This window comes from Acanthochromis polyacanthus, chromosome 20 (genome assembly GCF_021347895.1).
Source record: "Acanthochromis polyacanthus isolate Apoly-LR-REF ecotype Palm Island chromosome 20, KAUST_Apoly_ChrSc, whole genome shotgun sequence".
Classification (NCBI taxonomy): domain Eukaryota; kingdom Metazoa; phylum Chordata; class Actinopteri; family Pomacentridae; genus Acanthochromis; species Acanthochromis polyacanthus.
Window position 1 is genome coordinate 6,682,411 of NC_067132.1, and position 27,587 is coordinate 6,709,997.

General features: G+C 42.0%; 1 protein-coding gene and 1 long non-coding RNA gene across 5 annotated transcripts in view; one reads left to right on the top strand and one right to left on the bottom strand.

Moving 5' to 3' along the window:
• Window positions 1-25,123, bottom strand: part of vopp1b (VOPP1 WW domain binding protein b) — a 60,127-nt gene extending 35,004 nt beyond the window's left edge. The window contains exon 1 of one of the 3 annotated variants that reach the window (XM_022208057.2): window positions 24,555-25,110. In XM_022208057.2, coding sequence (XP_022063749.1) covers window positions 24,555-24,605 — 51 coding nt within the window. In that variant the 5' untranslated portion in view covers window positions 24,606-25,110. Of the gene's footprint in view, window positions 1-24,554 lie in introns of all 3 variants that reach the window. The other 2 variants (XM_022208056.2, XM_051940824.1) reach the window with 2 other exon arrangements.
• The window catches only part of LOC127531421 (uncharacterized), an 80,677-nt gene continuing 77,782 nt past the window's right edge, over window positions 24,693-27,587 (top strand). For both annotated transcript variants that reach the window (XR_007938546.1, XR_007938547.1), the window contains exon 1: window positions 24,693-24,814. This is a non-coding gene — a long non-coding RNA (uncharacterized LOC127531421). The remainder of the gene's footprint in view (window positions 24,815-27,587) is intronic.

Here is a 27,587-nt window from a genome sequence, read left to right on the forward strand (position 1 = left end):
GTTTTCTTTCACATTTTAAGTAAAATGAAGGTCATGACATAACCTTTTTATTATAAATAAAAATGAAGTGGGAATTTGGTACCTAACATGTAGTTGTTTTTAGAAAAAAAGTAAAAGTCACCACTTGATTCCAGATTCAAATCCTTTGTCATCTTTTTCAAATTTGTAATAAGAACTGGTGTGGAAATCTGACCAGAATATAATAATACACTGGACTAGTTGACATGTTTTTGATCGCAAGGACAATTTGTCATATTTTCTCCCTATCACTAATTTTTAGAAAAGAAACATGAAAATTTTATTTAATTTAGTTTTTGGATATGGCTACAAATACAACAAAATGTGCTCCAAATTGTGCCAGAATGCCCCATTTTGCATCTTGATTTTGAAAATTTTTACGGGGGGACATGCCCCCGGACTCCCCTAGTTGCTTCGCGCCTCCGACGCAACCCACCACCTCGCAGCCATTTCAACCCAAGGGAAACACTGAAAAAAGCTGTAAACCATCCATCCCTGTTAATGAGGTGTCCTCGGGAAGGTTTAATATTTTTTCAGCAATCAGTTTATGAAAAGTTTTTGTGGATAGAAGTGATAGAACTGAGAATGAGATGGTTGAGTTCAATTGCATCACAAACTACAGCTGTTCTCTTACCATATAAGACTGGGCATTGTCGTGCACCAGAAGGAATCCAGGACCACTGCACCAATGTAGGGTCTGACAATGGGTCAAAGGATTTCATCGTAATACCTAATGGCAGTCAGAATGCCGTTGTCCAGCCTGTAGAGGTCTGTGCATCCTTCCATGGATATGCCTCCCCACACCATCACTGACCCACCACCAAACCGGTCATGCTGAACAATGTTACAGGCAGCATAACGTTCTCCACGGCTTCTCCAGACCCTTTCATGCCTGTCACATGCGCTCAGGGTGAACCTGCTCTCATCTGTGAAAAGCACAGGGCACCAGTGGTGGACTTGCAAATTCCTGTGTTCTATAGCAAATGCCAGCCGAGCTCCACGGTGCCGATCAGCGAGCACAGCGGGCACTAGAGGACGCTGGGCCCTCAGACCACTCTCATTACATCTCTTTCTGATTGTTAGATCAGAGACTTTCACACCAGTGGTCTGCTGGAGGTCATTTTGTAGAGCTATTTCAGTGCTCATCCTGTTCCTCCTTGCACAAAGGAGCAGATACCTGTCCTGCTGATCGCTTGAGGACCTTCAACAGCCCTGTCAAACTCTCCCAGACTAACTGCCTGTCTCCTGGAATCTCCTCCATGCTCTTGAGCATGTGCTGGGAGACACAGCAAACCTTCTGGCAATGGCACGCGCATTGATGTGCCATCCTGGAGGAGTTGGATTGTCTGTGGAACCTCTGTAGGGTCCAGGTATCGCCTCATGCCACCAGAAGTGACACTTACCCTAGCCAAATGGAAAACTAGTGAAAAACAGTCTGAAAACATAAGGAAGGGGAAAAAAAATGTCAGTGGCCTTCACCTGTAAACTCATTCCTGTTTTGGGGGTTGTCTCATTGTCACCCCTCTAGTGCATCTGTTGTTAATTTTATGAACACCAAAGCAGCTGAAACTGACTAAAAAGCCCCTCAGTTATTTACTTGACCAGATCAGTATCTCACATGTTTCACTGGTTTGATGCAATACTTAGATTAAAAAGTGTTCCTTTAATTTTTTTTAACAGTGTATATTACATACATACACACGTGGACAAAATTGTTGGTACCCCTCAGTTAAAGAAGGAAAAACCCACAATTCTCACTGAAATCACTTGAAACTCACAAAAGTAACAATAAATAAAAATTTATTGAAAATTAAATAATCAAAATCAGCCATCACTTTTGAATTGTTGATTAACATAATTATTTAAAAAAACAAACTAATGAAATAGGGCTGGACAAAAATGATGGTACCCATAACTTCATATTTTGTTGCACAACCTTTTGAGGCAATCACTGCAATTAAACGATTTCTGTATTTGTCAATGAGCGTTCTGCCGCTGTCAACAGGTATTTTGGCCCACTCCTCATGAGCAAACAGCTCCAGTTGTCTCAGGTTTGATGGGTGTCTTCTCCAAATGGCATGTTTCAGCTCCTTCCACATATGTTCAATGGGATTCAGATCTGGGCTCATAGAAGGCCACTTTAGAATAGTCCAACGCTTTTCTCTCAGCCATTCTTGGGTGTTTTTGGCTGTGTGTTTTGGATCGTTGTCCTGTTGGAAGACCCATGACCTGCGACTGAGACCAAGCTTTCTGACACTAGGCAGCACATTTCTCTCCAGAATGCCTTGATAGTCTTCAGATTTCATCGTACCTTGCACACTTTCAAGACACCCTGTGCCAGATGCAGCAAAGCAGCCCCAAAACATTACTGAGCCTCCTCCATGTTTCACCGTAGGGACAGTGTTCTTTTCTTCGTATGCTTGGTTTTTGAGTCTATGAACATAGAGTTGATGTGCCTTACCAAAAAGCTCCAGTTTGGTCTCATCTGTCCAAAGGACATTCTCCCAGAAACTTTGTGGCTTGTCAACATGCATTTTTGCAAATTCCAGTCTGGCTTTTTTATGAGTTTTTTTCAGCAGTGGTGTCCTCCTTGGTCGTCTCCCATGAAGTCCACTTTGGCTCAAACAACGACGAATGGTGCGATCTGACACTGATGTACCTTGGCCTTGGAGTTCACCTTTAATTTCTTTGGAGGTTGCTCTGGGCTCTTTGGATACAATTCGAACGATCCGTCTCTTCAATTTGTCATCAATTTTCCTCTTGCGGCCACGTCCAGGGAGGTTGGCTACTGTCCCGTGGGTCTTGAACTTCTGAATAATATGAGCCACTGTTGTCACAGGAACTTCAAGCTGTTTAGAGATGGTCTTATAGCCTTTACCTTTAAGATGTTTGTCTATAATTTTTTTTCGGATGTCCTGGGACAATTCTCTCCTTCGCTTTCTGTTGTCCATGTTCAGTGTGGTACACACCTTTTCACCAAACAGCAGGGTGACTACTTGTCTCCCTTTAAATAGGCAGACTGACTGATTATGAGTTTGGAAACACCTGTGATGTCAATTAAATGACACACCTGAGTTAATCATGTCACTCTGGTCAAATAGTTTTTAATCTTTTATAGAGGTACCATCATTTTTGTCCAGGCCTGTTTCATTAGTTTGTTTTTTAAATAATTATGTTAATCAACAATTCAAAAGTAATGGCTGTTTTTGATTATTTAATTTTCAATAAATTTTTATTTATTGTTACTTTTGTGAGTTTCAAGTGATTTCAGTGAGAATTGTGGGTTTTTCCTTCTTTAACTGAGGGGTACCAACAATTTTGTCCACGTGTGTATATACATTAAGTATCTGTCTAGCTATACTAATATTGTTCAACACTGCTTCCAGGTTCTAATGGGTTAAAGCTACATATGCAATCTGAATACTGACCAATCAAAATTCTTGTCCCGCCTGCCTAATTTGCATGCAGTCCACTAGTGAACATGTTGATCTTTAAGTTGCACTCGAGACATTAATGTCACATGTTGCAGTTTATATGTTAACTAGTAAGGGCCAAATGTGCAGTGGTTTCACTAGGTAAGATTTTTCGGCTCTTAGTCGTTAACTTGTCAGGTTAGAAATTAGTCGCTAGTTAACTCGTAAGGCATGAAATGTCCACTAGTTAACTACTTGGGATCTTTTCGACCTTACTAGCTAATTAGGGGCTCAGAATGTTTACTAGTTAACTAGTAAGTGTCAAGGTATCCACTAGTTGCACTAGTTGGGCTCATTTTGACCTCACTAGTTAACTAGTGAAACACGTTTTCTTACTAGTAAACTAGTTGGGTCCAGAGTGACTCGCTAGTTAAGTAGTGACACTGATGTTAATTTCACTAATTAACTAGTCGAAGGCATATTGCCTCACAAGTCAGACTCAAAAATAAACTTGTACAAACTTTGACTGAACATGTTTGACATTTTCCCTACATGTAAGGCTCAGTCTGTGGCTTTACGCTCTTTAGAGTCATTGGTGCAATGGAGTCTAAAATCTCAATATGGAAAGAATCAAAAATCAGACATCCACACTGAGGTTGCCAAAGTCATCCAGAGAATAGGAGTCTTTCCAAGCAGCAGAAAACCTCACAGGAGTAGAAGAATTAAAAACACAGAGACAGCGAATGAATGCGGAGTGGGTGGTGAAGGGTGGGAAGGAAGATAAAACAGGTAAATGGTCAGATAAGGGTGTGTGGGACACTTCAGTTGTTTGTACATATGACAGTACAAGATCTAAAGTGTGGCCTTTTACGTGTCAGCTCTGAAACAGACTGTGTGAGATTAAAAGAGTCAATGAGATTCAGAAAGTCTCTGACTAGTGGTCTGGTCTCATAGTAGACATGCACGTTGAAATCGCCGACAATTAGAAAGTTATCATATTCAAGAATAACACCCAACACAAAGTTTGCAAAGTCCCGTATAAAGTCTTTGTTAAATTTTGGTGGGCGATAGACCACAGTGCAAAGAACAGTCACAGAAGTCTTTACTTCAAAGAGTTGGAGCTCAAAATTGGAGCAGTTAACAGCTGGAGACTGCTCTGTGCTTGCACTAGGGAAAATTTGTCTCTAGCCACTGTGGCTAAAGTGCTAGAATTTTGTTTAGCCACATTTAGCCACACTTTTTCAGTATCTGTACTGCGGTGTGCGAAATTTTGAAAAATTGGAGTCCTTTTCCTGCATTCTGGTGCATTTTGAGGCCAAAAACTATGTTCAATATTGCTTCCCAGCATTCACCATTTGTTGCACATATGATATTTTTATTAAAAAAAAATTCAGTATCTTTCTATTTAAAATTATTTTTCAACTCTTCGATCGCCCTCTCCTTGTCCTCCTTGTTGTACACCTTCCCGGGGTTAGTCCGAATCCTTTTTTCTGATTGGCTGAGACGAGACACGTGACAGTGTGCATCGATTAATGATCGGAAGCATTCGGGTCGTTCCGGTTATACTCGGTAGCGCTCTTCAGTAAAGGAGACGCGGTTTGTTATTTTCTTTGATTATCGCTTGGCAAATTACGAAAAAGTTGTAAGTTAACCCTTTTTTCACATTTATTAGGCAAAATTAGCTTCACCACCAGGGCCGGTTGTAGGCTGGCAATATATGAGGGGGCAGTCAGAAATGTTAAGGGGGCATCATATGTACACATCATGCTCCAGCACTTTTTTACTCCTGTGCTTATAGTAACAGTGTTTTCTTCATGGAATTGGGTTGTTAGCTATGTGTCTAATCCCAACCTACAGATTGCACTTAGTCAGGCCTCTACCTTCAGACCTGTCCAACTTGGGTTTCAAATGCGACCCAGGCCACTGAAGACTAAGCTCCTGCTGGCATAGCTCTTGAGGTCATTGAGGCACGCAAACCCCCTGACCACAATAAGGTGGCAATCCCTCAAGGAGGAAACTGAAAAATAAAAATAAACAAAATAAAATAAAATATTCTTCATCCAGATTTGATCAACCAACAATATAAGATATATTTTAACTGGATGGCCTAATTCTCAAATAAATTTGAACCTAAAGTAAGACTTTACACACTATAAGCAGTATTTACAAAACTGAAAGGTAGTCTTATGAATAATAAAAAAAAAATACTTCTGAAACTAATTTTTAAAACAACAGATATGGAACAGATAGAACGGAACATTTTATGTGTTCTTTCTTTTATTAAATTTTTTTGGCTTTTTTTAAAGCAACCAAACACTTCAAAAATCTCCTTTCTCTCCAGTCCTCTCTCATTTCTCTCACTCCTCTCCACTCAGGTCAACTGCATCATCATCCTCTGTCATCTCAGATAGGATACTGAGAATATGGTCTTGATTTTCAACAATGCACCTTGTCACCTCATAGTGGCTTGTCCATCGGATTTCAAGCAGCCTTTTAAGATTTGGTGCATCATATTTCTCAGACAGCATTGACTTTCTCTTTGTGAGCTGCAGGAAGCTGAAGTGGAAAATAAGTAAGGTTGCTTTGTAAAAACCGCTGTGATTAAATGAAGCAAAGCAGTGCAGAACTGCAGCCTGGGGCGGGGCTTTACGTAGGGGTCTGTCAGACACCGGTCATTTGTCTTCAGTCTGTCACATGCAGCAGGCGTGAACTCATTTCTGTGCTTGTTGTGTTGTGACTGAGAAAACGCAGCTGCTTGTTCAGTCCGCTCCGTGGCCGCTCTGAAACCTGACACCACACTGTCCGGTTACATCTTGACTCATTTGCATACTAACTAGGGATGGGAATTTCAACTAATTTCCGAACCGACTAGTCGCTAATTTTATTGGCGACTAGTCGGTTCGGAAAACTTGCAATTTAACCCTTTAAGCGCCAAAGTCGCAATATTGCGACAAGCAACACTGCTGAACATAACAAGCCATAGCTTCAAATATACTGCCTCGTGTGCCTCATGTACTGTACAGCAGGAGATGGTGGACATCTGGAACTTCAATCTGAGCATCAGTTGTGGGCGTGTTTTCATTCAAAGTTTTGGAGTTTACAGAGTTTGAAAACCGAGGAGGCGAGACTCGCCGTCGGAGTGTATCAGAGCGCAAGACGGCACATTTTAGAGTGAGAAAACTCACCGTACCGAGAGGTCTGGTCAACGCTGACAAAGTACTTTGTCAAGTAATGGCTTACTCATATTCTGAAGAGGAATATTCACCCTCTGATGAAGATGTTCAGTCGTCCACTGAGACAGAAAGTGCCGCTGCATCTGTGTGTAACGGCAGCGGGTCGGTGCGCCATGACAGTCCACGAGCAGCACATACTGGAGCCGATGCTTTGCTTCGGGGTGGCAGGAAGGGACGTGGTGGGTGTAGCTGGAGTGGTCAAAACACCGCTAATGATGAGGGGGATAGCGGGGGTTGAAAAAAGAGACAAGCATATGCTACTGGCAGGATCAACCAGGTAGCCCAGACGGGACGAGCATGTGGCGCACGGCCGAGCGTAGAGCTGCATGGCGGCGCCCGGTCGGGGTGGGGGGGCACACTAGCGTTTAACCGACTAGTAAAATACTAAACGTTTAATAAATGAGTAGGCGGTTAAACGATTAAACGACTAGTCCGCACATCCCTAATACTAACAGTGATTGGATGTTTACTGAGGGCTGAGGGGAGGTGTGTGTCCGTGCGCTGACCAGCCTGTGACAGTGTTGCCAACTTAGCGACTTTCTCGCTAAATCTAGCGACTTTTCAAAGCTCCTAGCGACTTTTTTTTTTGTCAAAAGCGGCTAGCGACAAATCTAGCATCTTTTTCTGCCGTTTTGGAGACTCTGATAGGAAAACTCGGCTCATTCTGCAGTTACTGTTTTCAACAAGCAGCAGGTCAGGTGCTGCTGTGAGATTCTCCCCCTCCCAGAGAACAGGCTGTCAGTCCAGTAACCCCGCAGCAGTCCCAGTTTGGGTAGGGGGAGACCCACATCACTCCACGGCCAGACGACAGATGAATCGCGCAGGCGCAGTCACAGTCACAGTCACTACAGATCCCATCCAGGCTTACGGAGCAATATAAACAAAAATGTTTCTTCGCTCTCATGCTAAAATAAACCACAGCATTTAGCCTCTAGTACAAAAACATATTTTAGGTGTTTTACACTCACTTTTTGGTCTCTTCCACAACGTTACTCCTCTCTCCTACAACACTGATTACAATTACATGCAAACTGGGGAATATGGAAATTAGGCGATGACGTAATTTAGTAACTTCTGGCGACTTTTAGGACAGCCAACAGCGACTTTCCTTACTGAGGAGTTGGCAACAGTGGCCTGTGAATACACACACAGCGGAGCGGAGGGACAGAGAGATGAGACGAAACTGAGACTATATTGCGTTCGTGTCCCGTTTTCGGTGGATTTTTCCGCTACTGCAGATAATTTTGTCAACTTATAATGCATTAATTTTGTGAGTATATTAAAAATGTGCTTTCTCAACTTCTAAAATTTTAATTTGAAGGGGCAAGACATTTATTTGATGGGGCACTGCCCCCTCTCGCCCCCGCGTAGAGCCGCCCTCGTTCGCTACCGTGGCTAAACATGCTAAAAATGGCTTCGCCATCCTGAGGAAGGCTTCGCCTATGGCGAAGTGGCAAATGGCTAGCGCAAGCACAGCTGCTGGAAGTGAGAAGGATTTGAATACAGATGCCAGTCCTCCCCTTTTGCCAGTGGTGTAGGGGAAGCTGAAAAACTACATGGCGTGGAGCTCTGAAAAAAGAGCAAGATCACCTTCACTGAGCCAGGTTTCAGTCAAGAACATAAAATTCAGTTTGTGTGAGGAAACAAGTCAAGTAAAAACTGTTTTGTTTGTGTTGGATCTCACATTCAACAAGGCTAAATGGAGATTAAAAATGTTGGTTGATGAAGCATGCTTCAGTGTGCAGAGGTTCCGACAGCCCACGCCGTGTCTCCCTGTCCAAACACACCAACTGGTTGGAGGCAGCAACAGCTGATGGGGTCTGCCAAACAGCTGATGCTGTCAGAGCTGCTAGCGTCAGATAGCACCGGCCTGATCCATCGGTCTCTAAGGCTACGTTCACACTGCAGGCTAAAGTGACTCAAATCCGATTTTTTTGCCCCTATGCGACCTGTATCTGATCTTTTCATGGATCTGTGTCTGAATGACACAGATCCGATTTTTACCTCCGCCAAGGAGGTTATGTGACACCCGGTGTTTGTGTGTCTGTCTGTCTGTTAGCAAGATAACTCAAAAACGCCTGGGCAGATTCAGATGAAATTTTGAGGGGATGTAGACTATGGTAAGAGGAAGAGCTGATTTAATTTTGGTGGCAATCCGGAAAGGATCCTGGATTCTAACCTTGCTAGCAAGTTGATTTCTCGCGATATTTGTGAGTTCACAAATCTCTCAAGAAACCATCTTGCTCCGCTCCTGCATTCACTGTTCGTACAGAGCCAAGTTGGCACGGGCCAATCATGCAGCAGTATTTGTGTGTGGGGCAGGATATCCGGGTGTGAAGACGACACCAAGCGCCAGTAGATCAAAACAAACATGGCAACAGATGACAACGATCATGTAGATGCTGCTATTAAGTCAGTTTTAGCTGACTCTCCTATCGCTTCTTTGAAGGAAGAACAACGAGAGGCGCTTTGCGCATTTCTGGATGGTAAAGATGTTTGTGCTTTTTACCTACGGGTTTTGGTCTACCAATTTAATCTACCAATTGGCTCCGCTCGTTGTGAAGATCCCGCGACTGGCTAAAAACAAACCTGTCAGAGGCGGGACATACTGTTGCATTGTCCAATCCGTGCCTCTTTCCTCCAAACGGATTTACATGGAGCGGTCCCAGATTGATATTGTGGAGTACTATCAAGTACTACACAATTATTAATCTGGCAATTGCCAGGTTACCTGGATTCTGGATCACTTTGAATTTTTTAGTATTTTTTAGTATGTGGTACAAAATATGACAAAAACATCATAAGCTAGTATGTCGTCCAACAAACTGAAGCAAGGTGTCCAGATAGCTCAACTGGTTAAGGTGATTTGTAAACAGAACTGTGTCAGAGACGCAGGTTTGATTCCAGCTCATGATCCTTTACTGCGTGAGTTTCCTGTTTTCCTCTCTATCCTTGGTGGAGGTCTGCACTCTCTGAGTGCTTTTCTAGTTACCTCCACCAAGGAGGTTATGCGACACCCGGCGTTTGTGTGTTTGTCTGTCTGTCTGTCTGTCTGTTAGCAAGATAATTCTGAGTGCTTTCTCGTTTCAAATGCGACCCAGGCCACTTGGATATGTGGTCCTAATTCCAAAAGGTATCAGATCTTTTTAGACCCTCCAGAAAAACGCGGGCAAAAATCCTTGATTCCGCGGGCTAAAATCCTTGATTATGGGAATAAATATGCGGGGGTTTTATGCCATTTTATGCGGGGAAATAGCGGAAAGTTGCAAAGTATGCGAATAGTTGTGAAATATGCAAAAAGATGTGAAATATGTAAGAACTGGGAAAAAAAAGGTCTCCTACATTCTGTTACTAGGCTACCACTGAATGAAAAAGAGCAATATAAAGATAAACAGACATACTACATGCAAGACACATCACAGTAAGTGCTGCCAATGTTTCATTTATTATCAGCTTAAGCATGACTTAAACATTCCTCAATCACAAATTTCTCAGAAATAAAACATTCTTTCTGCTTAGTTATACTTTGCGGTAGAGCAAACTACCTGCAACACAGGTGCTCCAGAACGATGTTGCACGGGGTGCAAAAAAAGTTTCCCCCCACTTTCGTGCAGTAAATCTGGGTACTGTTTTGCCCGGTCTCTGGCTGAAATATTCGTAGGTAAATGTGATCTTTGAGCATTCACCATTCTTGTTTTTTGTCTCTGAGCACCGCGCTCCGCATCAGCTCGTGCTTCTAGTGTGTGTGTGAATGCGCGAACTGATGACGTCAGGCTGGGCGTCACATAAAAACTCACTCACAACTCCATTTATATTGGTTATAGTTTTCTCATTTTATGCGGAAATTGTGAAATCAAGTGGGACCAGCATATTTCTCTTTTTTTCATGGAAATGTGAGATTCTTGCGGGAACTATGCGCTGTTTTGCGGGGATTATGCGGCCTTTTGGGAAATAATTGACCCCCACATAATCAGTGGCATTTTGGTGATTAATGCGGGAATTCCTGCAATCGCATAATCGCGTTTTTCTGGAGGGTCTATCTTTTGCCATGCGACTTCAGTCTGAACGGCCAGGTCACATTTATCCGACCTATACATCATTGGCACACGACAAACGTCACTATTCTGCGTTCAAACAAAACTATCGTGCGGTAACAAGCACCTGTTGCCAGCCAATACAGTCCAATGCCAACACGATTGCTCACCGATATGGGCTGCCGAAGACATGTGTCTTGCCGCGAGAGTGTTAAAAAGAGGTGCTCACATATGTACGTAAAGGTCGCCCTTGTCATTCGAAAATTCTGAATGATTCTTTTCTGAAGTCTGAAATTCTGAAGTCCGCATCTGTGAAGCCTCTCATATCACTATCCCATCACTCCTGGCTGCAACTCCGCACCCACACAGTTTTCTGGACAGACGTTGCTGCCACTGCCCCACAAAACGCCAGAGCCAAAATCCTGGCTCTCTTCCTTCTTGACCTTCTCCTTAAAACGAATAAGTTATAAATATGCTGGCTCCGGCTGGACAACAACTTTAAAATGTCCAGACATGCTCTACTCTTAGCGTCCATGTTTACTTCCATAAACATGGAACACGCTCTCTTGCATGTGTCGTTGTTGTGTCCTCTTCTGCACATGCAGGACACTTTTGGGTCATGTGAGGTTCACACAAGAGATCACATGCAAGTTGCATTTAATTGGAAATGTGAACGAACTGGCAAAAAAAATCGGATTTCACAAAAAAAAAAAAAAAATCGGAATTGAGCATTAAGCCCTGCAGTGTGAACATAGCCTAATCCTTCTTGAGTGCAGGTCAGGTCAGGCTTGAGGTGAGACCTCCATGTTTACCCTGTCTTCTCCAGTGTCTCCAATGGGTAAGATGGAGTGGAGAAAGCTCAGCAAAGCTGGGATTTTCTCGAGGCATGGAGACAAATTCACCAAAGGATCATATTCAAGCTGATCGGAGAGGCCTCCAATCTCAAGCAGAGTCTGACGGTCATATGTGAGGAGAGACGACACTTCATGACAGAACAGGTAAATCACTAAACACACAGCAAACAGAGCAGAGTGACAGACGGTCAGCCGAGCACCCTGGTGCCATCTTTTAATGGATATATGTTAAAAGATGGCGCTTACATGTAACATCAGGGCCACAGGTCTGTAATCACTGTGCGTGTTAGAGTTCTTCTTCTTGGGCACAGGAACCAGGCATGAGGTTTTCCACTGTTCAGGAACAACCATCTGGCTCAGGCTCAGGTTAAAGATGTGACAGAAAATCCCCCACAGCTGAGTAGCACTTCCCTTCAGCACTCTGGGACTGAGGCCATCAGGACCCGCAGCCTTTCTTGGACGAAGACAACTGAACTCTTTTCTAACATCCTCAGCGGTGATTGTGATGGGAGAGGATGGAGAGAACCCTGGGGGTGGAGAGGGACAGGAGAGCTGAGGTGTCTGGACAGGACCGGGCAGAGGTGTTGAGGATGAAGGTTTAGGGGAGTGGGGAATGGGGTGGGGGCAGGTTGGTGGGGAGAGGGGGGTGGTAATAATAGGGGTGTGAGGTGAGTGCACGGGGGGAGGGGTGTCAAAAGAGAAGCTGGGGAACGGTGGGTAGAGTCCATGTTGACAAAACAACATCTGTTGATAAACAGGTTTAGCTCATTGGCCTCATGTAGGTCTCCTTCAATCATGTGGTCCACCTTCTTAGCATGACCAGTGATGGATCTCATCCTACTCTTCATGTTGTTCTGCTGGAGGCTGCTCTCCAGGTTCCTCCTGTAACGGTCTTTCCCCTCTATGATCTTCTCCCTCAGTTCAATCCGCGCCTTCTTCAGCTCCTCTCTGTCTCCTCTCCTGAATGCAGCTTTCTGCACCAACTGATCACCAACAGAGGTCAGTGAGGTCTTGATGTCCTTGGTCACCCACGGTTTGTTATTAGGGTAATAACACTAGGGCTGGGCTAGAATATCTGAATATCCAGTCATTGTGGTGGTATCCGAATATTTATTTTGAGGCCTGAGTATTTGGACCCCCTCCTCCGTCGGATGATGTTGCGCGATCGGTATTGATCTCGTGCGATCGTCTTCCCCACATTGGACAATGTCGCGCGATCAGTATTCATCTTGTTCCTTCGTAAACTAATGTATTTTAGTAATGTAAATAATAAAACTGTAAACATCCATCCCCGTTTATGAGGTGTCCTCATGAAAGTTTAATATTTTTCAGCAATCAGTTTCTGAAAAGTTTTTGTGGATCAAACAGATAGAACTGAGAATAAGATGGCTCAATTCATCACAAACTGCAGCTGTCAATAAATCAGAGGCTCTAAAAAATTGGAAGAGTTCAAACAATTTTATGAACTTGAATGTAAATACATAGTAACTGTTTTAATATTAAAACATGAACATGCAAGGCTGTGTTATTATATCTGTTCCATTTTGTTGTTTTTTACGGTAAAAATAACCGGAGCAGATGAACTGAGGCAGGGACGTCATCAAGTATGCTAGTGTTCCAATTGCACATTAGCCTCGTTGCATTCCCATGTCCGTACTTCGGAGTATGACTTGCAAGTCCATTCTTGCCAAGTTCGCAAGTACAGACTTGCGTACTTGAGATGACGAAAGGGTGACATGATTAAAATCCCCAGGGATGGCAATTAAAGCACTAAAGTGCAGAGTCTGCAATCTTGCAGTCGCGGAGGTGATGACGTCACTGGTCCGCAACGCGTCTGTTGCCAGTGAAATGCAAACAATGAGGACGATGTCATGGGAAAACTCCCTTGGCAAATAATAATAAGGATGAGGACAAGACTGAGCCCTCACGAAACACACTGTCGCTCCTTATGAGTGATGTTAGCTCTTCCATTTTATTTGCCAGCGATCTTACGTGTCCCATCACAATGGAAGAAAGTTACAGCCGGTATCTCCTCTTCCTTTTCCACCGTCTCTTCCCGGCTATGCAGCACTGGTATTTCCTCCACAGTTCTTTGGGGATATTATGTCTCTCCCTATGCAGGCCACCACGTAAGACCACCATCAGCTGGTCCCTGGTGTAAACAATGGTGCTGCACTGCCAGGACTGGGGCCTACCTTGAGAAAAGTATTCCAGCTGCCAAAAAAACTGATAAATAATGAGTGAAGCAGCATGTCTTCACCGGTCAATAATTTATAAAACTATTTATCTAAAGAAAAAGTAGAGAAAAGTAAAATAAATAGCAAAAAGTAGTTAAAAAAGACATGCCAACGAAGAGCAACTCTGGCAGGCAGCCATCCGCGACAGCGCCTGAAGTAAAATGTAAAATGTAAAACAGAAAGTTCACTAAATTGTGGTTTTTGATGCAGGCACTTACCTCCAGTACAAAAATGACTAATGATATTTTCCTGTAATATTACTGTTCTATTACTGTTCCCTGCAATATTTATGCATGTATGATAACTCATTTTACACTGTCAAAATGTTGTACATCTTACCAGGAACAGACAGTAAAACTGCTGCAACAAAACTACTGTTTGTGCAATCTGAGTGATGTTCGAAATAGAAACAGTTTGATGAAATCCAAAAATAACTCAAACCCACACACTTGCTGTTTGTTACTGCTGCTCCGATGTTTTTATAACACTGATTCTTATTGCATTCCCACTGTCTACAGTCATGTCTACATAAGATAGTAATGCAACAGAGAAGCCACAAAGCCACTAAAACACTCAAGTAGGTTCCATCAAACAAGACACATCTTAAAGCACCAACATGAAGTGGAAAGTCCATGAACACTGTATATCTCATACATGTGGGATTCGAGAAAAAACAGGGTCTTCTCTAACAGCTCACAGCATTGTATCACTGCAACCATCTTAAAATCCTCTAAATTGACTCACTAAATTCTTGCGTTAAAAACAATTAATATACAGGTCAGACTTGTAATGAAAACTCACATTCAGTTTGAAATGAAATAATGGATACTACATTTAAGTGCCAAGAGTCATCTTTAATTTGAGGATGTTTACGTCAGTACCGACAGAACTGTGTGGGTGAGAGGAGCTATTGGAGACTTGGCTACTAGGCTTGTCAAAAATATTGATACTTCGGTACTTACTCGATCCTAAACATTGTAAACGGATACGATACTAGCTTGCCGTATTATCGATACTATCGATACTCTGCTCCTATGGTCTGCTGCTCCCGCTACAGTCCACGTGCCCCCCCCCCTCCCCCCTCTGAACTCACCGCATGTCCAGGCTTGTTAATGTCTCGCTACTACCGGCAAAACACGATGGAATGAAGAAATATAACCATGGCAAGTGTCGCAGCAGAGCCTCCACGGCCAGTCCTGGTCGACGGGGAAAAGAGTAGAAGTGCTGTTTGGAGGTATTTTGCCTACGAAGCAGATGAACGCGGAAAGGCAAAGGATATAAACAAACCGATATGCAAACACTGCTACCGAGTTGTGCCGACCAAGAGCAGCAGCACGTCAAACTTGTCCAAGCACCTTAAAGACCGACATCCCAGTCTATTTAAGGAATTTCGTGAGGTAAGCTCCCGTTTGATCATGATTGAACTGAGTTGTATTTACATCCTAAACGGCAACGTAACGTTGCCAGGGCATTAGCCGACTAAGCTAGCTAGCTAGCTAGTGCTAGTCCAAAACATAACATTACATGGGGCTTTTTGCCAACGTTAGCAGGCATGCCCGCAGCCCGAGTAATCCTAATTGACTGCTTTAATTTAACGAGATACAAACGTATTTGCGTCTGCTAAGTATGATGTTTCTCTTACAGCGCCACAGTGACGCTGAGAGTGGAGAGAGTCGACCGGCTGCAGCGACACCAAAACACCAACAGCCTTCGCTAACAGCAGTGTTTGACCAGCAAAGACATTATGATCCAAAGTCATGAGAAGCACTTCCCCAACCAGACAACTTAAAATGTGTTAATGGTTGCATGTCTGTGGGCTGTGGGCACGAGCTCAGACAACTTAAAGAGGGTTGTCAATGTCATTGAGGTTAAATACTGACGTACTATTTTGTTTTGCACTACCTCATACATCTTGTTCGCCAGTCCAGCCTTTTTAACCCTTACCTCAGCTTAAATTTGGTCCAGCTCTCCGTTTAAAGGGTTAGATTCTATCTGCCTATTAGTATTCCACCTAACAGGTTTCAGCAGAATAAATTAAGCTGGAGTTGAGAGACACTCACCCAGGTTCTGACTGCCTTGCTTCCGAACGTCTCACCCCTCTTATCTGATAAATGCTATCCCACCAAGCAGCCTTACTAAGTAGTAGAATTGTTCTATCGTTCACGTTCGTTATCGGTCAGCTTCTCTCTAAGGACTTGCATGCACTTGGTGCTATTCCTGGGTTCGTTTTAGAGGTTTGGAAAGAACTAACCTCAGGGGTAATGTTTAAACACTCTCACTTTGGACTAGGTAACCTTTAAGAACCATTGGATTGAATGCACACAATCAACTTAACTTTTTACCACTATGCAGATTTTTAGTGGTTTATAATAATTTCATTAGGCTTCTCTTTAAATGCAATAAAGCGTTTTATTAAGCAAGTTTAGCAAGGGCACAGCATCAATTCATGATTAAAACAATTATTTCTGATTAAAAATGATACTAAAGTAACTAAATTGAGCGTACCTGACAATCTTCTCTAATTATTATATTTAGGAGAGAGAGCGAACAGCGTGGCCACTACCGTATCACTCGGTCTTGACTTGCGTCTGGGAGAAGTCCTCAGTTGTCCAGAGGACTCGTTACGATGTCTTCTTTGTGGACAAAAGGATCTTATCCCTCGGCAGGGGGGAGCGGAGGAGTCCTGTAAGCCAATCGTGGTCTGGCAGTTATCTCTGGAATCGGCTGGAACGTTAGTGCTTACGCCCCAGCTGTCTTCTCTGTGGTATGGTGGTGATGGAAAACCCTCGTCTGTTCAGGCTGTAGTGGGTCACTGGGTCTCTCTGCCCCGGGGAGGGGAACAGCCCAGTGCTGTTGCCTCCTTTGCCTCTTCGGGTGTAGTCGGTTCTCCCCTCTATTGGTTTCTTCTGGATAACTGCAGAACCTCTTAGGACTCTCCGTTTGGCAGAGTGTGGTCTTCGCTTGTTGAACAAAGTCAGAAAAAGACTTTGGTTCCAACGATGTCCTCAGCGATCTCTGGAGCCTAAGTCCCGTGTAGTCTTCCCGTCTCTAGGGCAATAGAGGAAGGTGAAGATTCTTCAGAACTCCGGCCAAGTTCCCTTTGCAGCTCTTCTGGCAGCTCCGGCGAACATCTCCCGTATAATGTCTCTGCGCTCCCATTTTTACACTCTCTCCTGACACACAAAACTGGCTAGGTACGCCCCCGGCTCCGTCTAACTTATGCAATCAACTTGTTGTCACATACAGCAGTAATACAGAAGTCATGTTGTTACAGCAAATACACAGTGTCCACATTCTGTTTAACACACACACATTTCAGTCAACCCTTTTGGGTTTTTCCCAAACTTCCCTTTTTTCAGGGGAGGTTGCTGTGTCATTGTGGCTGCCGAGTCATTGTGACTGTTGTTTACTGCACTTCTGCTTTTTTAAGACTTACACAAAGCCTATGAGGCCTGTACGCACACACACAGAGCCTAAACAAGGATTACTTTACACAGAATCCCTTCTCAAATCATTCCTCTCAATCTAAACATAATAAGTCATCTAAATCATCACTTTAATCAAATCAACACTTTAAAAACATATATATATATTTATCAGCAAGCATAATTACATGGTTAACTTATAATGTTTCTTTTATTTGTCTGCTTCAAAACCTTTGTTACCTTAGGGCCATAATGAGCCTGAGTCCTTTCTGAGACCTCAACATCTGCATCTTACTTGACAATCTTTAAAAAATATTGTATTAATGATACAGAAGTTTTTCCCAATAAAATATGGTTTTACAGCAAAGTACAAAAGCCTGTGCTTTAATTTGTTCCGTGTGGTATCGAAATGGTATCAAGTATCGATACTGAACTGGGTATCGGTATCGAAGTTGAAATTCTAGTATCGTGACAAGCCTATTGGCTACTAAATGATTAGCTGTGTGCTGTTTGGCTCAGAGCTGACAGAGAGCTGAGAGTTGACACTGAAGTGGAGTTGTCTGTCCAGTGATGGAGAAAAGAGGTTACCATGCTCAGATTCAGTCAAATACATCGAAACTAACTGGATAACATTTGGTCATTCAACAGGACAAAAATCTGAAGCAACAATTTCAGACATGTTTTAATTTTGTGTGCTGTATTCCACGTGTTTCAAGCTGAAACTTTGTTGTGAACCCAAGCCAAAGAAATAGTAAAATGCTGTAATAAAAGTGTGGTGAATTGAAAACGGGGGCTACTCAGTGGTGTAGTGGTTAGCACTTTCGCCTTGCAGCAAGAAGATCCCTGGTTCGAATCCCGGGGTGGGCCTGGGATCTTTCTGCATGGAGTTTGCATGTTCTCCCTGAGCATGCGTGGGTTTTCTCCGGGTACTCCGGCTTCCTCCCACAGTCCAAAAATATGCTGAGGTTAATTGAGTACTCTAAATTGCCCGTAGGTGTGAATGTGAGTACTGTTACATACACAGACTGTTTGTCTGTGTATGTAGCCCTGCGACAGACTGGCGACCTGTCCTGGGTGTCCCCTGCCTTCGCCCGAGTCAGCTGGGATAGGCTCCAGCACCCCCCGCGACCCTAATGAGGATAAAGCGGTGTATAGAGGATGGATGGATGAATTGAAAACGTGCACACTCACTTGCTTTCTCAGATTTATAAAACCACACGTACATTGTTGGTTTTATAAATCTCAGGCTGAGTCAAACTGAGAACTGCTGCTAAAACGTGATTTCCACAGGAAGCAACAAAGAGACGCCGACATGCTTCTTCTCATAAGAATACAAATTCCTGCAGAAAGTGCTCCAATTGTCTATGAGACAATTGGAGCACTTTCTGGGGAAAACCTGATCTGATTAGGAGAGACGGCATCCATCCCACTTTGGCTGGTGGTCATTTCTAGGAATATGGCTGATTTTATTAGAACTCTTAAAGCATGACAACCCAGAGTTAAGACCATGACACAGAGTTGAAGTCTAGCATACCTCTATGTAGTCTCCTTACAGCTGTCTCCAGTAACTCAGTTAACTCCATTGAGACTGTGTCTGTCCCCTGAAGACCAAAATTCAATAAATTCAACTAATCAAAAATAAACAAAAGAAAAAGTAACCATAAAAATCTAAAAAAAAATAAAAAATTAACACCACTATTTCAACAGAGTGAAGAAACAGGACAATTAAATATGGTCTGCTAAATATGATATCACTCTTGTCTAAATCTCTGTTAGTACAAGATTTGATAATGGGTCACCAGATTGATTTGTTTTGTTTGACTGAAACCTGGTTGCAGCAGGAAGAATATGTCAGTCTGAATGACTCAACTCCTTCCAGTCACACTAACTGTCATATTCCTCGAATCACAGGCCAAGGAGGAGGAGTGGTAGACTGCTGCCACTCCTCCTCCTCTGCCTGTGTTTCGCTTATTAATGAACCATAGGCCTAAACCTGGTTACAGCTCATTTGAAAGACATGCTCTTAGTCTGTCACACCCAGACTGGAAAGCTCAGAAATCAGTTCTATTTGTTGTGTATCGTTTGCCTGCTCCTTACTCTGAGTTCTTATCTCAATTCTCAGAGTTTTTTTTTTTATCATACTCAGTGCTCAGTTCAGATAAAGTTACTGTTATGGGTTACTTTAACCTTCATGTTGATGTTGACAATGACAGTATTACAACTGCATTTAATTCATTATTCAACGCAATTGGCTTTTCTCAATGTGTAAATAAACTGATTCAGTTTTATTCACACCCTTGACCTTGGACTGACATATGGCCTAGAAACTGTACAGCTAACAGTATTTCCCCAGAACCCTCTTCTGTCTGACCATTTTTTTGATTACATTTCAATTTACAACAATGGATTGTACAGTGGTTGGGAATAAATATAATTACAACAGATGTCTATCTGACAATACTATAAACAAATTTAAGGAAGTCATACCATCACTACACACCTCAGTATCATATACTGATAAAATGAAGGGCAGTTATTATAACTTTACCAGCATGGAAGTGTATTATCTTGATAATAATGCTGCAGCCTCACTGCATACAACACTCGATAGTGTTGCACCTTTAAAAAAGAAAGCTATGTCTCAGAGAGGACCTGCTCCTTGGTGCATTTCCGAACCTTAAGCAGGCATCGCAAAAGCTGGAAAGAAAGTGACATTCCACTAGTTAAGAGGAAGTTTATTTAGCTTGGAAAAATAGCTGAGTAATTTATATTTTTAAAAAAAGCTCTCTGTAATGCCAGGACTGCATATTATTCATTATTAATAGAGCAGAACAACCCCAGGTTTCTCTTCAGCACTGTAGCCAGGCTGACAAAGAGTCAGAGCTCTGTTGAGTCTTGCATTCCTTTAGCTCTCAGCAGTAATGACTTCATGAGCTTCTTTACAGATAAAATAGCTATGAACAGAGAAAAAAATAATCTCATCCTTCCTACAGCGGTCACAGATGGATCATCAAGTACAGCTGCTATAAGACGGCTTTACTTTTGAACCGACAAATCGGTAAGAAAAGATGTTTCACCTTGCCGACATGTTTCGACGGCATCTGCCGTCTTTATCAGAGCATCATCCGACGTGTGATGACGTGTCCTTTTTATCACCTGGCCGATCTGACAGGTCTGTCAGAATCTGTCACACCGGCAACGTCCCTCGCCGTCCGGTGTTCTTTGGAGGATGGAGTCCCAGGTATGCGAGAGGGTGTAGGCCCCCTCGTCCCGGTTCATGGAGCGGCTCGCCCGCTTTCTGATCTCAATGGATCAAAATATGATTCATAATTTAAAATGGCCGACTTCCTGTTGGATTATGGGTAATGATCCAAGAGGCTTTTTCGTGCGTCTTGACAAGGTAGATGTGCGTACCGAATTCTGTGGCTCTAAATGAAATGCTGTCCGGGGGCTGAATTTAATTTAGGATATCTCAAAAGACAATTTAGGTATCTTGAAGGGGGTTAAACACACTGAACCAGAATTATGCCAGAGTTAAATTGTAGCTACTTGAAAGTGGAATTATAACACACATTGTAGATATCTATGGCTGAATTGTTACTAGTTTGAATAAAAAAACAAACAAACAAATAAATGGTAAAAGGGTCGTTAGTCCTCCTGTAACAATGATGATGTGGTTGTCTGAATGTCTTTTGACTAAGAAGAAGTGAATTCTGGAAGCCTGTACTACATAGAAAGTTGGCTATTCAATGTTACTGTCAGAATTGCTCAGGGATTGTAATGTTTCAGTCAAGTCATGACAAGCTTTTATGACTGTATAATCACTATATCTGACACTGTGACCCTGACAGAGAACAATATGAGGTGGGCTTCTGCTGCAGGAACTCATGGTAAGCCCCTTAACATGCTCTTTGAGCCTTTCTGTTTCCATTGCAGTGCGAAATTCACCTTTGACTTTGCACCAAAATTAGAACAAATGGATGGAGACAACTCCAGTTCTATGAACATATAAAAAAAAAAAACAGAATGTGGGTCACTTACAAATACTGTCCCTCCCCTGAAAATAGCCAAAATCAGGGTTCCCACTCTTTCCCCGAAATGATTTTCCAAGACATTTCCAGTCGGTACAGATACACATTACCACATCCTCCACTAATACGTTCCCGTCCCCCTCATTCTTTACTACAGCTGTAACTTGCATTTACTACTCTACTACTTTACTACTACATTTATTACTCAGACATTTGATGTGCATCTATGGCTATAATTTATCTATGAAAAATAATTATGGCAGATGTATCATAGAACAATGCAAACACAACCACAGATTACAGCGTAACAGTTCACTAGCATGACAAACTGGAGTTACAGTGTTCAACTGGGTAATTCCCAACTCTACTTTCTCTTCTCTCCTACTTTCTCCATTGCAATTGATTTTAAAATATTAGGATATTTTCAATAACTCACTGACCAATTTTCTTTGTTTCACATCAGTTTATTGCTTAACTCAGATTTTCTGCACATCTGGCACCTGCATTTCTCATGAAGATAATGTGGTTTTTTTCACCCTCTTAAGCCCATATGGAGCCTAATATGGCTCTGCTGGTCTACTGGACAATTTAATGCAAAAATATGGACAAAAATGTCACAATGTGCTTCAACTGTAACAAAATGTGCCCAGAAAATGACAAAGCCAAATTATGACCTTAATACGAACCTGAAAAATACCAAAATGTGCTCTTGGTATGCCAGTATACACCTGAAAAAATGTGATCAGATTATAAAACAAATTACCCAAAAATATGCCACCTTGTGTTCCAAAAGACAGCCCTAAACATGCCATATCCAGAATATGTCCAAATGTAGCTTCATTTGCTGATCAAGTTTTAAGAGGGTAAAGTTTGGTTCAGTGAGGAAAAAATGTGCACAATGACATGTAAACAGTAGCCAGGACAGTTCACCCTCGTGCTCATCTGGTCCTGGTCTCTCCTAGTTCCATTGTTTATAACCTAGTTTATTGAGAACCTCTGCCCTCTGATATTTTGTGTTGCGTTTGCTGACTGACATGTTGATTGTTTACTCTGTAGTAATTGGACATTCTTGCTTATTAGCGTGTGCACGCTAAATTCACATTCCAGTATCTGCAACTCGACCACCGATTGAGACGTAAGAGGTGAAGTGAGCGATGTCACCGTGACGTCACCGTCATATGCAGGCGGACTTTTCATGACAGAGACTTTATCTGTGTTGACCATAGACTGTATTCTATGGTGTTGACCGGCGCCATCGACTGAAAGTTTGATTTCAGACATGAAACGCTCAGCTACACCCTCAACTGTTGTGGGAAGATGTAGTTTATGCGGACGCCACCACACACCTCGGCAGTGAGGGGGATGAAATGATGTTTCAGTAAAAGTGCGGGTGTCGCAACACCCACACCACCCACACAACAGAATTCCTAATGTTGTTTTCATTCCCTTATTTTTATCAAACAATAAAACAACTGTGAACTACTGAGTGAAACGTGGCCCATACCTGTTAAGCCGCCGCTATGTCGATATCAGAGTTGTGTTTCATCTCACAAGTTACAGCCAACTCAGGAGAATGCAAATTTGATTGGCTGGTAGCGTCACATGGGGGTATATGCCTTAATGTTGCCCAGAAAATACGGTGACAACAGACATGCATGCGCATAACTTGTAACCCGTTTGCATTGACAGGGGAGGATAAATATTTTTCCAGGACAAGTTAACCATTTCCAGAACATTTGACCTTTTTTTCTCATTCTCTATATGTTTTCCATGACTGGAAAATTGGTCAGTCATTTTCCAGGTTTTCCAGGATTTCCAGGACGCGTGAGAACCCTGAAAATAGAGATCCTACAAGGGTGGTTCCTGCAATTGGAACATGTTCAAAGGCTTGGCCTGCCTGGAAATGGTCCACAAATTCCAGCAGTGACCTGTCATCTAGTCTGAACATTACAGATGGTAGTCAGAGTGGATTTGAAAGACCATTATTATGGTGGCAACAAACATTGATCATGAGCCAGAACAGAGTCTGGGATGAGACTCCAAACTAAACCTAAACTCCTTAAACAGAAGAAATTTAGGTCAAATTCCACACGGTATCCTGGTTTCACTATCGAGACATGTCCCAGTATCTAATTGCAGTTATAGAGGTTTGAACATACACTTTTGTCGATCAAAGCTGTTTAAAAAGGAAATGGAACATCTAAGTTATCAGGACCACTCCTCAAAGTGAAGACAGCAGTACCAGCACAAAGTTTAAGGACTTCATTTCCTCTCGTGAGCCTGCTCATATTCAAAATGGATGTGTTCAAGAAGTCAGCTGAATGAAATAAAATAATAATGATGAGAGTTAATATTACATGAACAGACATGAGTGTCAGTGGTGCTGGACTGGCAGAAAGAGGTGGATCAAGACCACAGCGTGCTACCTTCAGAGCTCTGTACAACACATTTGAGCTTACTGTCATCCTCTCATTCTCCCTAAATGATCCTGAAATCCTCAAATTATACTCATAATTTATTTGAAGAAACCAGGAGTTCGAGGGAAATAAGGCCACTATGAAAATATAAATATGTCAAGGACGGTATGAAGGTTCTGTGTAAAGGATAACATATTGAGACAATGGAAAACAGAGCATCACTGCTCACAACCCTGCCTGCTGTGTGCCTGCAGTAATAATTTAATAATAATAATTTTATGTGTAAAGCGCGTTCAGTCAAAGTGCTGCACATGGAAATAAAAACAATAACAGACAATTTAAAAATGATGTAGTGTGTTTTACAGGCCCAGTAACCTACCGAGGAGTTATGGAGACAAAGACAAAGGATGACAGAATCACAGGTAGCTCTGTTTGTACTCACCAAACAATGTACTGAGCTTCTGTGGTTAAAAACACCGCAATATTCTCCACTCCTGCTCTCAGCATGCACATCACCTCTTCATATATTTCTGGTTTTGTTCTCAGCATCAGTCGAGATAGGAGCAGCATCAACCAAAGTTAAGATTTTACAGCTATTGAGTGTCTCTCGTTGGATTACTTGCATGCCGAAGCTAACAGGAAGCTCTATACATGTCACAAAGAGCCACACTGGTCCTCTGTGGTGTGTGTAATTCGGACGTTAAGCGAGGAGACGTTGAATTCTATTAGTTTTGAATTGAATTTGGCGAAGTATGCTATGAACACAAAACCGAGTATCGGCGCTCAGCCTGCTCACCGAGCACAGCCCCTTCTGAGGACATGACACTGTCCCCCAAACAAAGCAGACAATCACCCCTCTGACAACATGCATGGTAAAGGCAAACAGGCTTACCTCTACTAACAGCCACAATGTCAGCGTAAAATCAGCCATTGGATTCCTCATATCTCCGCCGGGAAGAAATTGCAAACAGAGCTCCGCTTCAGGAGGAGAGTAAGACGTGGAGGTGATGCTCCGCTATCACTTTGTCGGTGTCATTACGCTACTGGAGGTATTGAAGGAGCATATCCGGCCGGCCGGAGGGCGACTTACAAGACGGATGGACGCAGCCTGAGTGACGGTCAGACAGTCCACAGACGGAGATTAATGGCATGGTGGGAAGCTGCATTACGCTGTGCTGTTGTTTTTTCCACGCCCCTTTACCCAGCCACACCTATCCCTCCCCCCGCTACACACACGCGCGCACACACACACACACACACACACACACACACACACACACACACACACACACACACACACACACACACACACACACACACACACACACACACAGGCGCTTTTCCTTTAGGACCTACTTGGCGCAACCGGCTCGACTCTACTGTACTGGACTCGACTCCATTCGGTTTAGGTGGTTTTCCATTGCAGAGTACCACCTCATCATGGGTGGAGTCGTAATAGCACGGCGGCCCGAAAGTCCCTTAACGTCATTTGTGTGCGACACAAACGGAACACAACAATGGAGGACATGCATATGTGCATAGATATATACAAACATAGATATATATATATATATGTCTATGATATATATTGTATATGTCTATGTATACAAACACTAGATGGCTCATGAGCGCTGTCAGCCGATGGGGAGCAATGTCGCCACATGGCGGCCATCTTGGGACAGGGCTGCTCGGTAACATTAAAGTCAATGGAGCATGGATTTTAAAATCACTGTAGATTGCTCAATTTTCAACCGATTTTACAACAGCTTGGTTTGTTATAAACGTCAGAGATGTACTTGTTTTACTGCTTACATAAGAATAATTAAAACCATTGAATTCATATAATAATGAACACAGATATCAGCTTTTTTCAGCATAAATGAATGTAAATGTAATTTTAATATTTAGCATTGCACTTTTTTATTACTATCAGCTTTCTAATGCACAGATAAAAACAAAGCTCAACCAAAATCAATGCACAACAAAAAGAGATGTTGTCTTTTCTTTTCATGAACCTGGTGCCTACATTACCCACAATGCATTTCGGCTGCAGGCTAACTAATCCAGGCATAGATGTATACAAACAATAAGTCTAAGGTCTCAATCAAAGTCTCTTAACAAGCAAATAAATACAACCACAACCACAAAGAATGTAATTTCGCCTAAAGATTAGGTTCTCAAAAAACGTTGGTCTCAGGAAAACCTAATAATTGAAAATCAGATTGTGAGTAACGCCATCTTCAATGTGAGTAGCCAGGCAGAAAAGACACACAACTATGCCGCATTTTTCAAAACGAAAAGCTGCGATTTCGGAATTGAGCCTGAATCATAGCCACGTTAATAAGGTTTGTAATAAACTAAACCGTTTGTAAATCAATCAAGAATTGAGCGAGTTATGAGTGTTAAAGTGAGGAAATCATCCACCTTACCATTGACTACAGTACAGTGCGCCAGAGCAGTCCCCTGTCCTAAGATGGCCGCCAAGTGACGACGCCGCCGACTCCGTCTCGAGACATCTAGCGTTTGTAGATATCTATGCATATGTGCATAGACATTTTTTTTTCCAAATGCTTTATTGACAAAAAGCAAACAATTATGGCAACATTAATTCAATAAACATCGGAATATTATAAAAAAGATTGCCAAGGGAACAACATCCTAGCAACAAAGTAACAACATGGAAAAAAACAACAACAAAAAAACACATGAAATTTCAAATCAATGGAATCAGATTGGATTGAAGTAGAAGAACATAAGAAAACCAAAACACAACCATTGAAATCGCAAGGGAAGAATATATATTAAAGTTCAACTATCCAGTTCCGTAGGGAAGTTTTTTAAGATGTTATATAGTTTCTGTGCATTTGTATGTTTTACAAGTTTTAGCGAATTCATGTATAATTTAAATTCATTCAGGAAAACTATAAATTTGGGGGATGATTTCAATATCCTGTTCTTATGGATAAAGAATTTTGCTAGACAAAGAATCACATTACAACAGAGTTCATCAATTCCGTTTGTCGAAGTTATGCCAAAGGTTATATCATCTCTGGAAATAGAACCTGGAAGAAGTGGGAGTTTCAGTTTTATCCAGTCGTGAATTTTAAACCAGAATGTTTGAACAATACCACATGAGAAAAAAATATGGTCTGTAGTTTCAATGTCATTTTCACAAAACGTGCACATATTATCATCAATGTTGAAACGCATTCTGAGTAATTCTTTAGAGGGATAAATATTGTTCATAATTTTAAAATGTATTTCCTTTACTTTGGGGGGTATAGGAAATGTTAGATACATTGTCCTTAGTTTATCAATAGAGTGTTTATCAAATTTGTATAGAATGTCATTTTTGTTTTGTCTACCAGGGAATAATTTTTCAGTAAGGCAGTTTCTTAAAAAGTTATTGTTACAGTTTTTGTCCAGGATTGAAATCCCTTGTATTGATAGGGAGGCGAGTTGTGGTGTCATAGGATGGTGTGTCAGTATGTTTTTTGTCAAAAATATAAATTCTTGAGGGAGTGCTTTGTGTAAATTAATAAAATCTGATTTAGAGGGGTTGAATGTAAATTTAGCACAAAATTGTTGATAATCCAATAAATTACCACTGGCATCCATTAAATCAAGTATGGACCATATATTTTCCTTATACCAATCTGGATAAAATAAGGACTTATTTCGGTAGAGTATATATCTATTATTCCAGAGCATAGCAGAGTGGGGTGAAAAATTATGCACATATATCATTTTCCAATATAACAGAATTTGTCTATGGAACTCTGATAAAGATATTGGTAGTTTATCGATATTGTAGTCAGCTAGGAAAAGACATTTCAATCCTCCAATCTTATTAAATAGGGAATTTGGAATACAGTACCAAAATGAGTTGCTATGTTTGAGCCAAGATTTCACCCAATTGATTTTC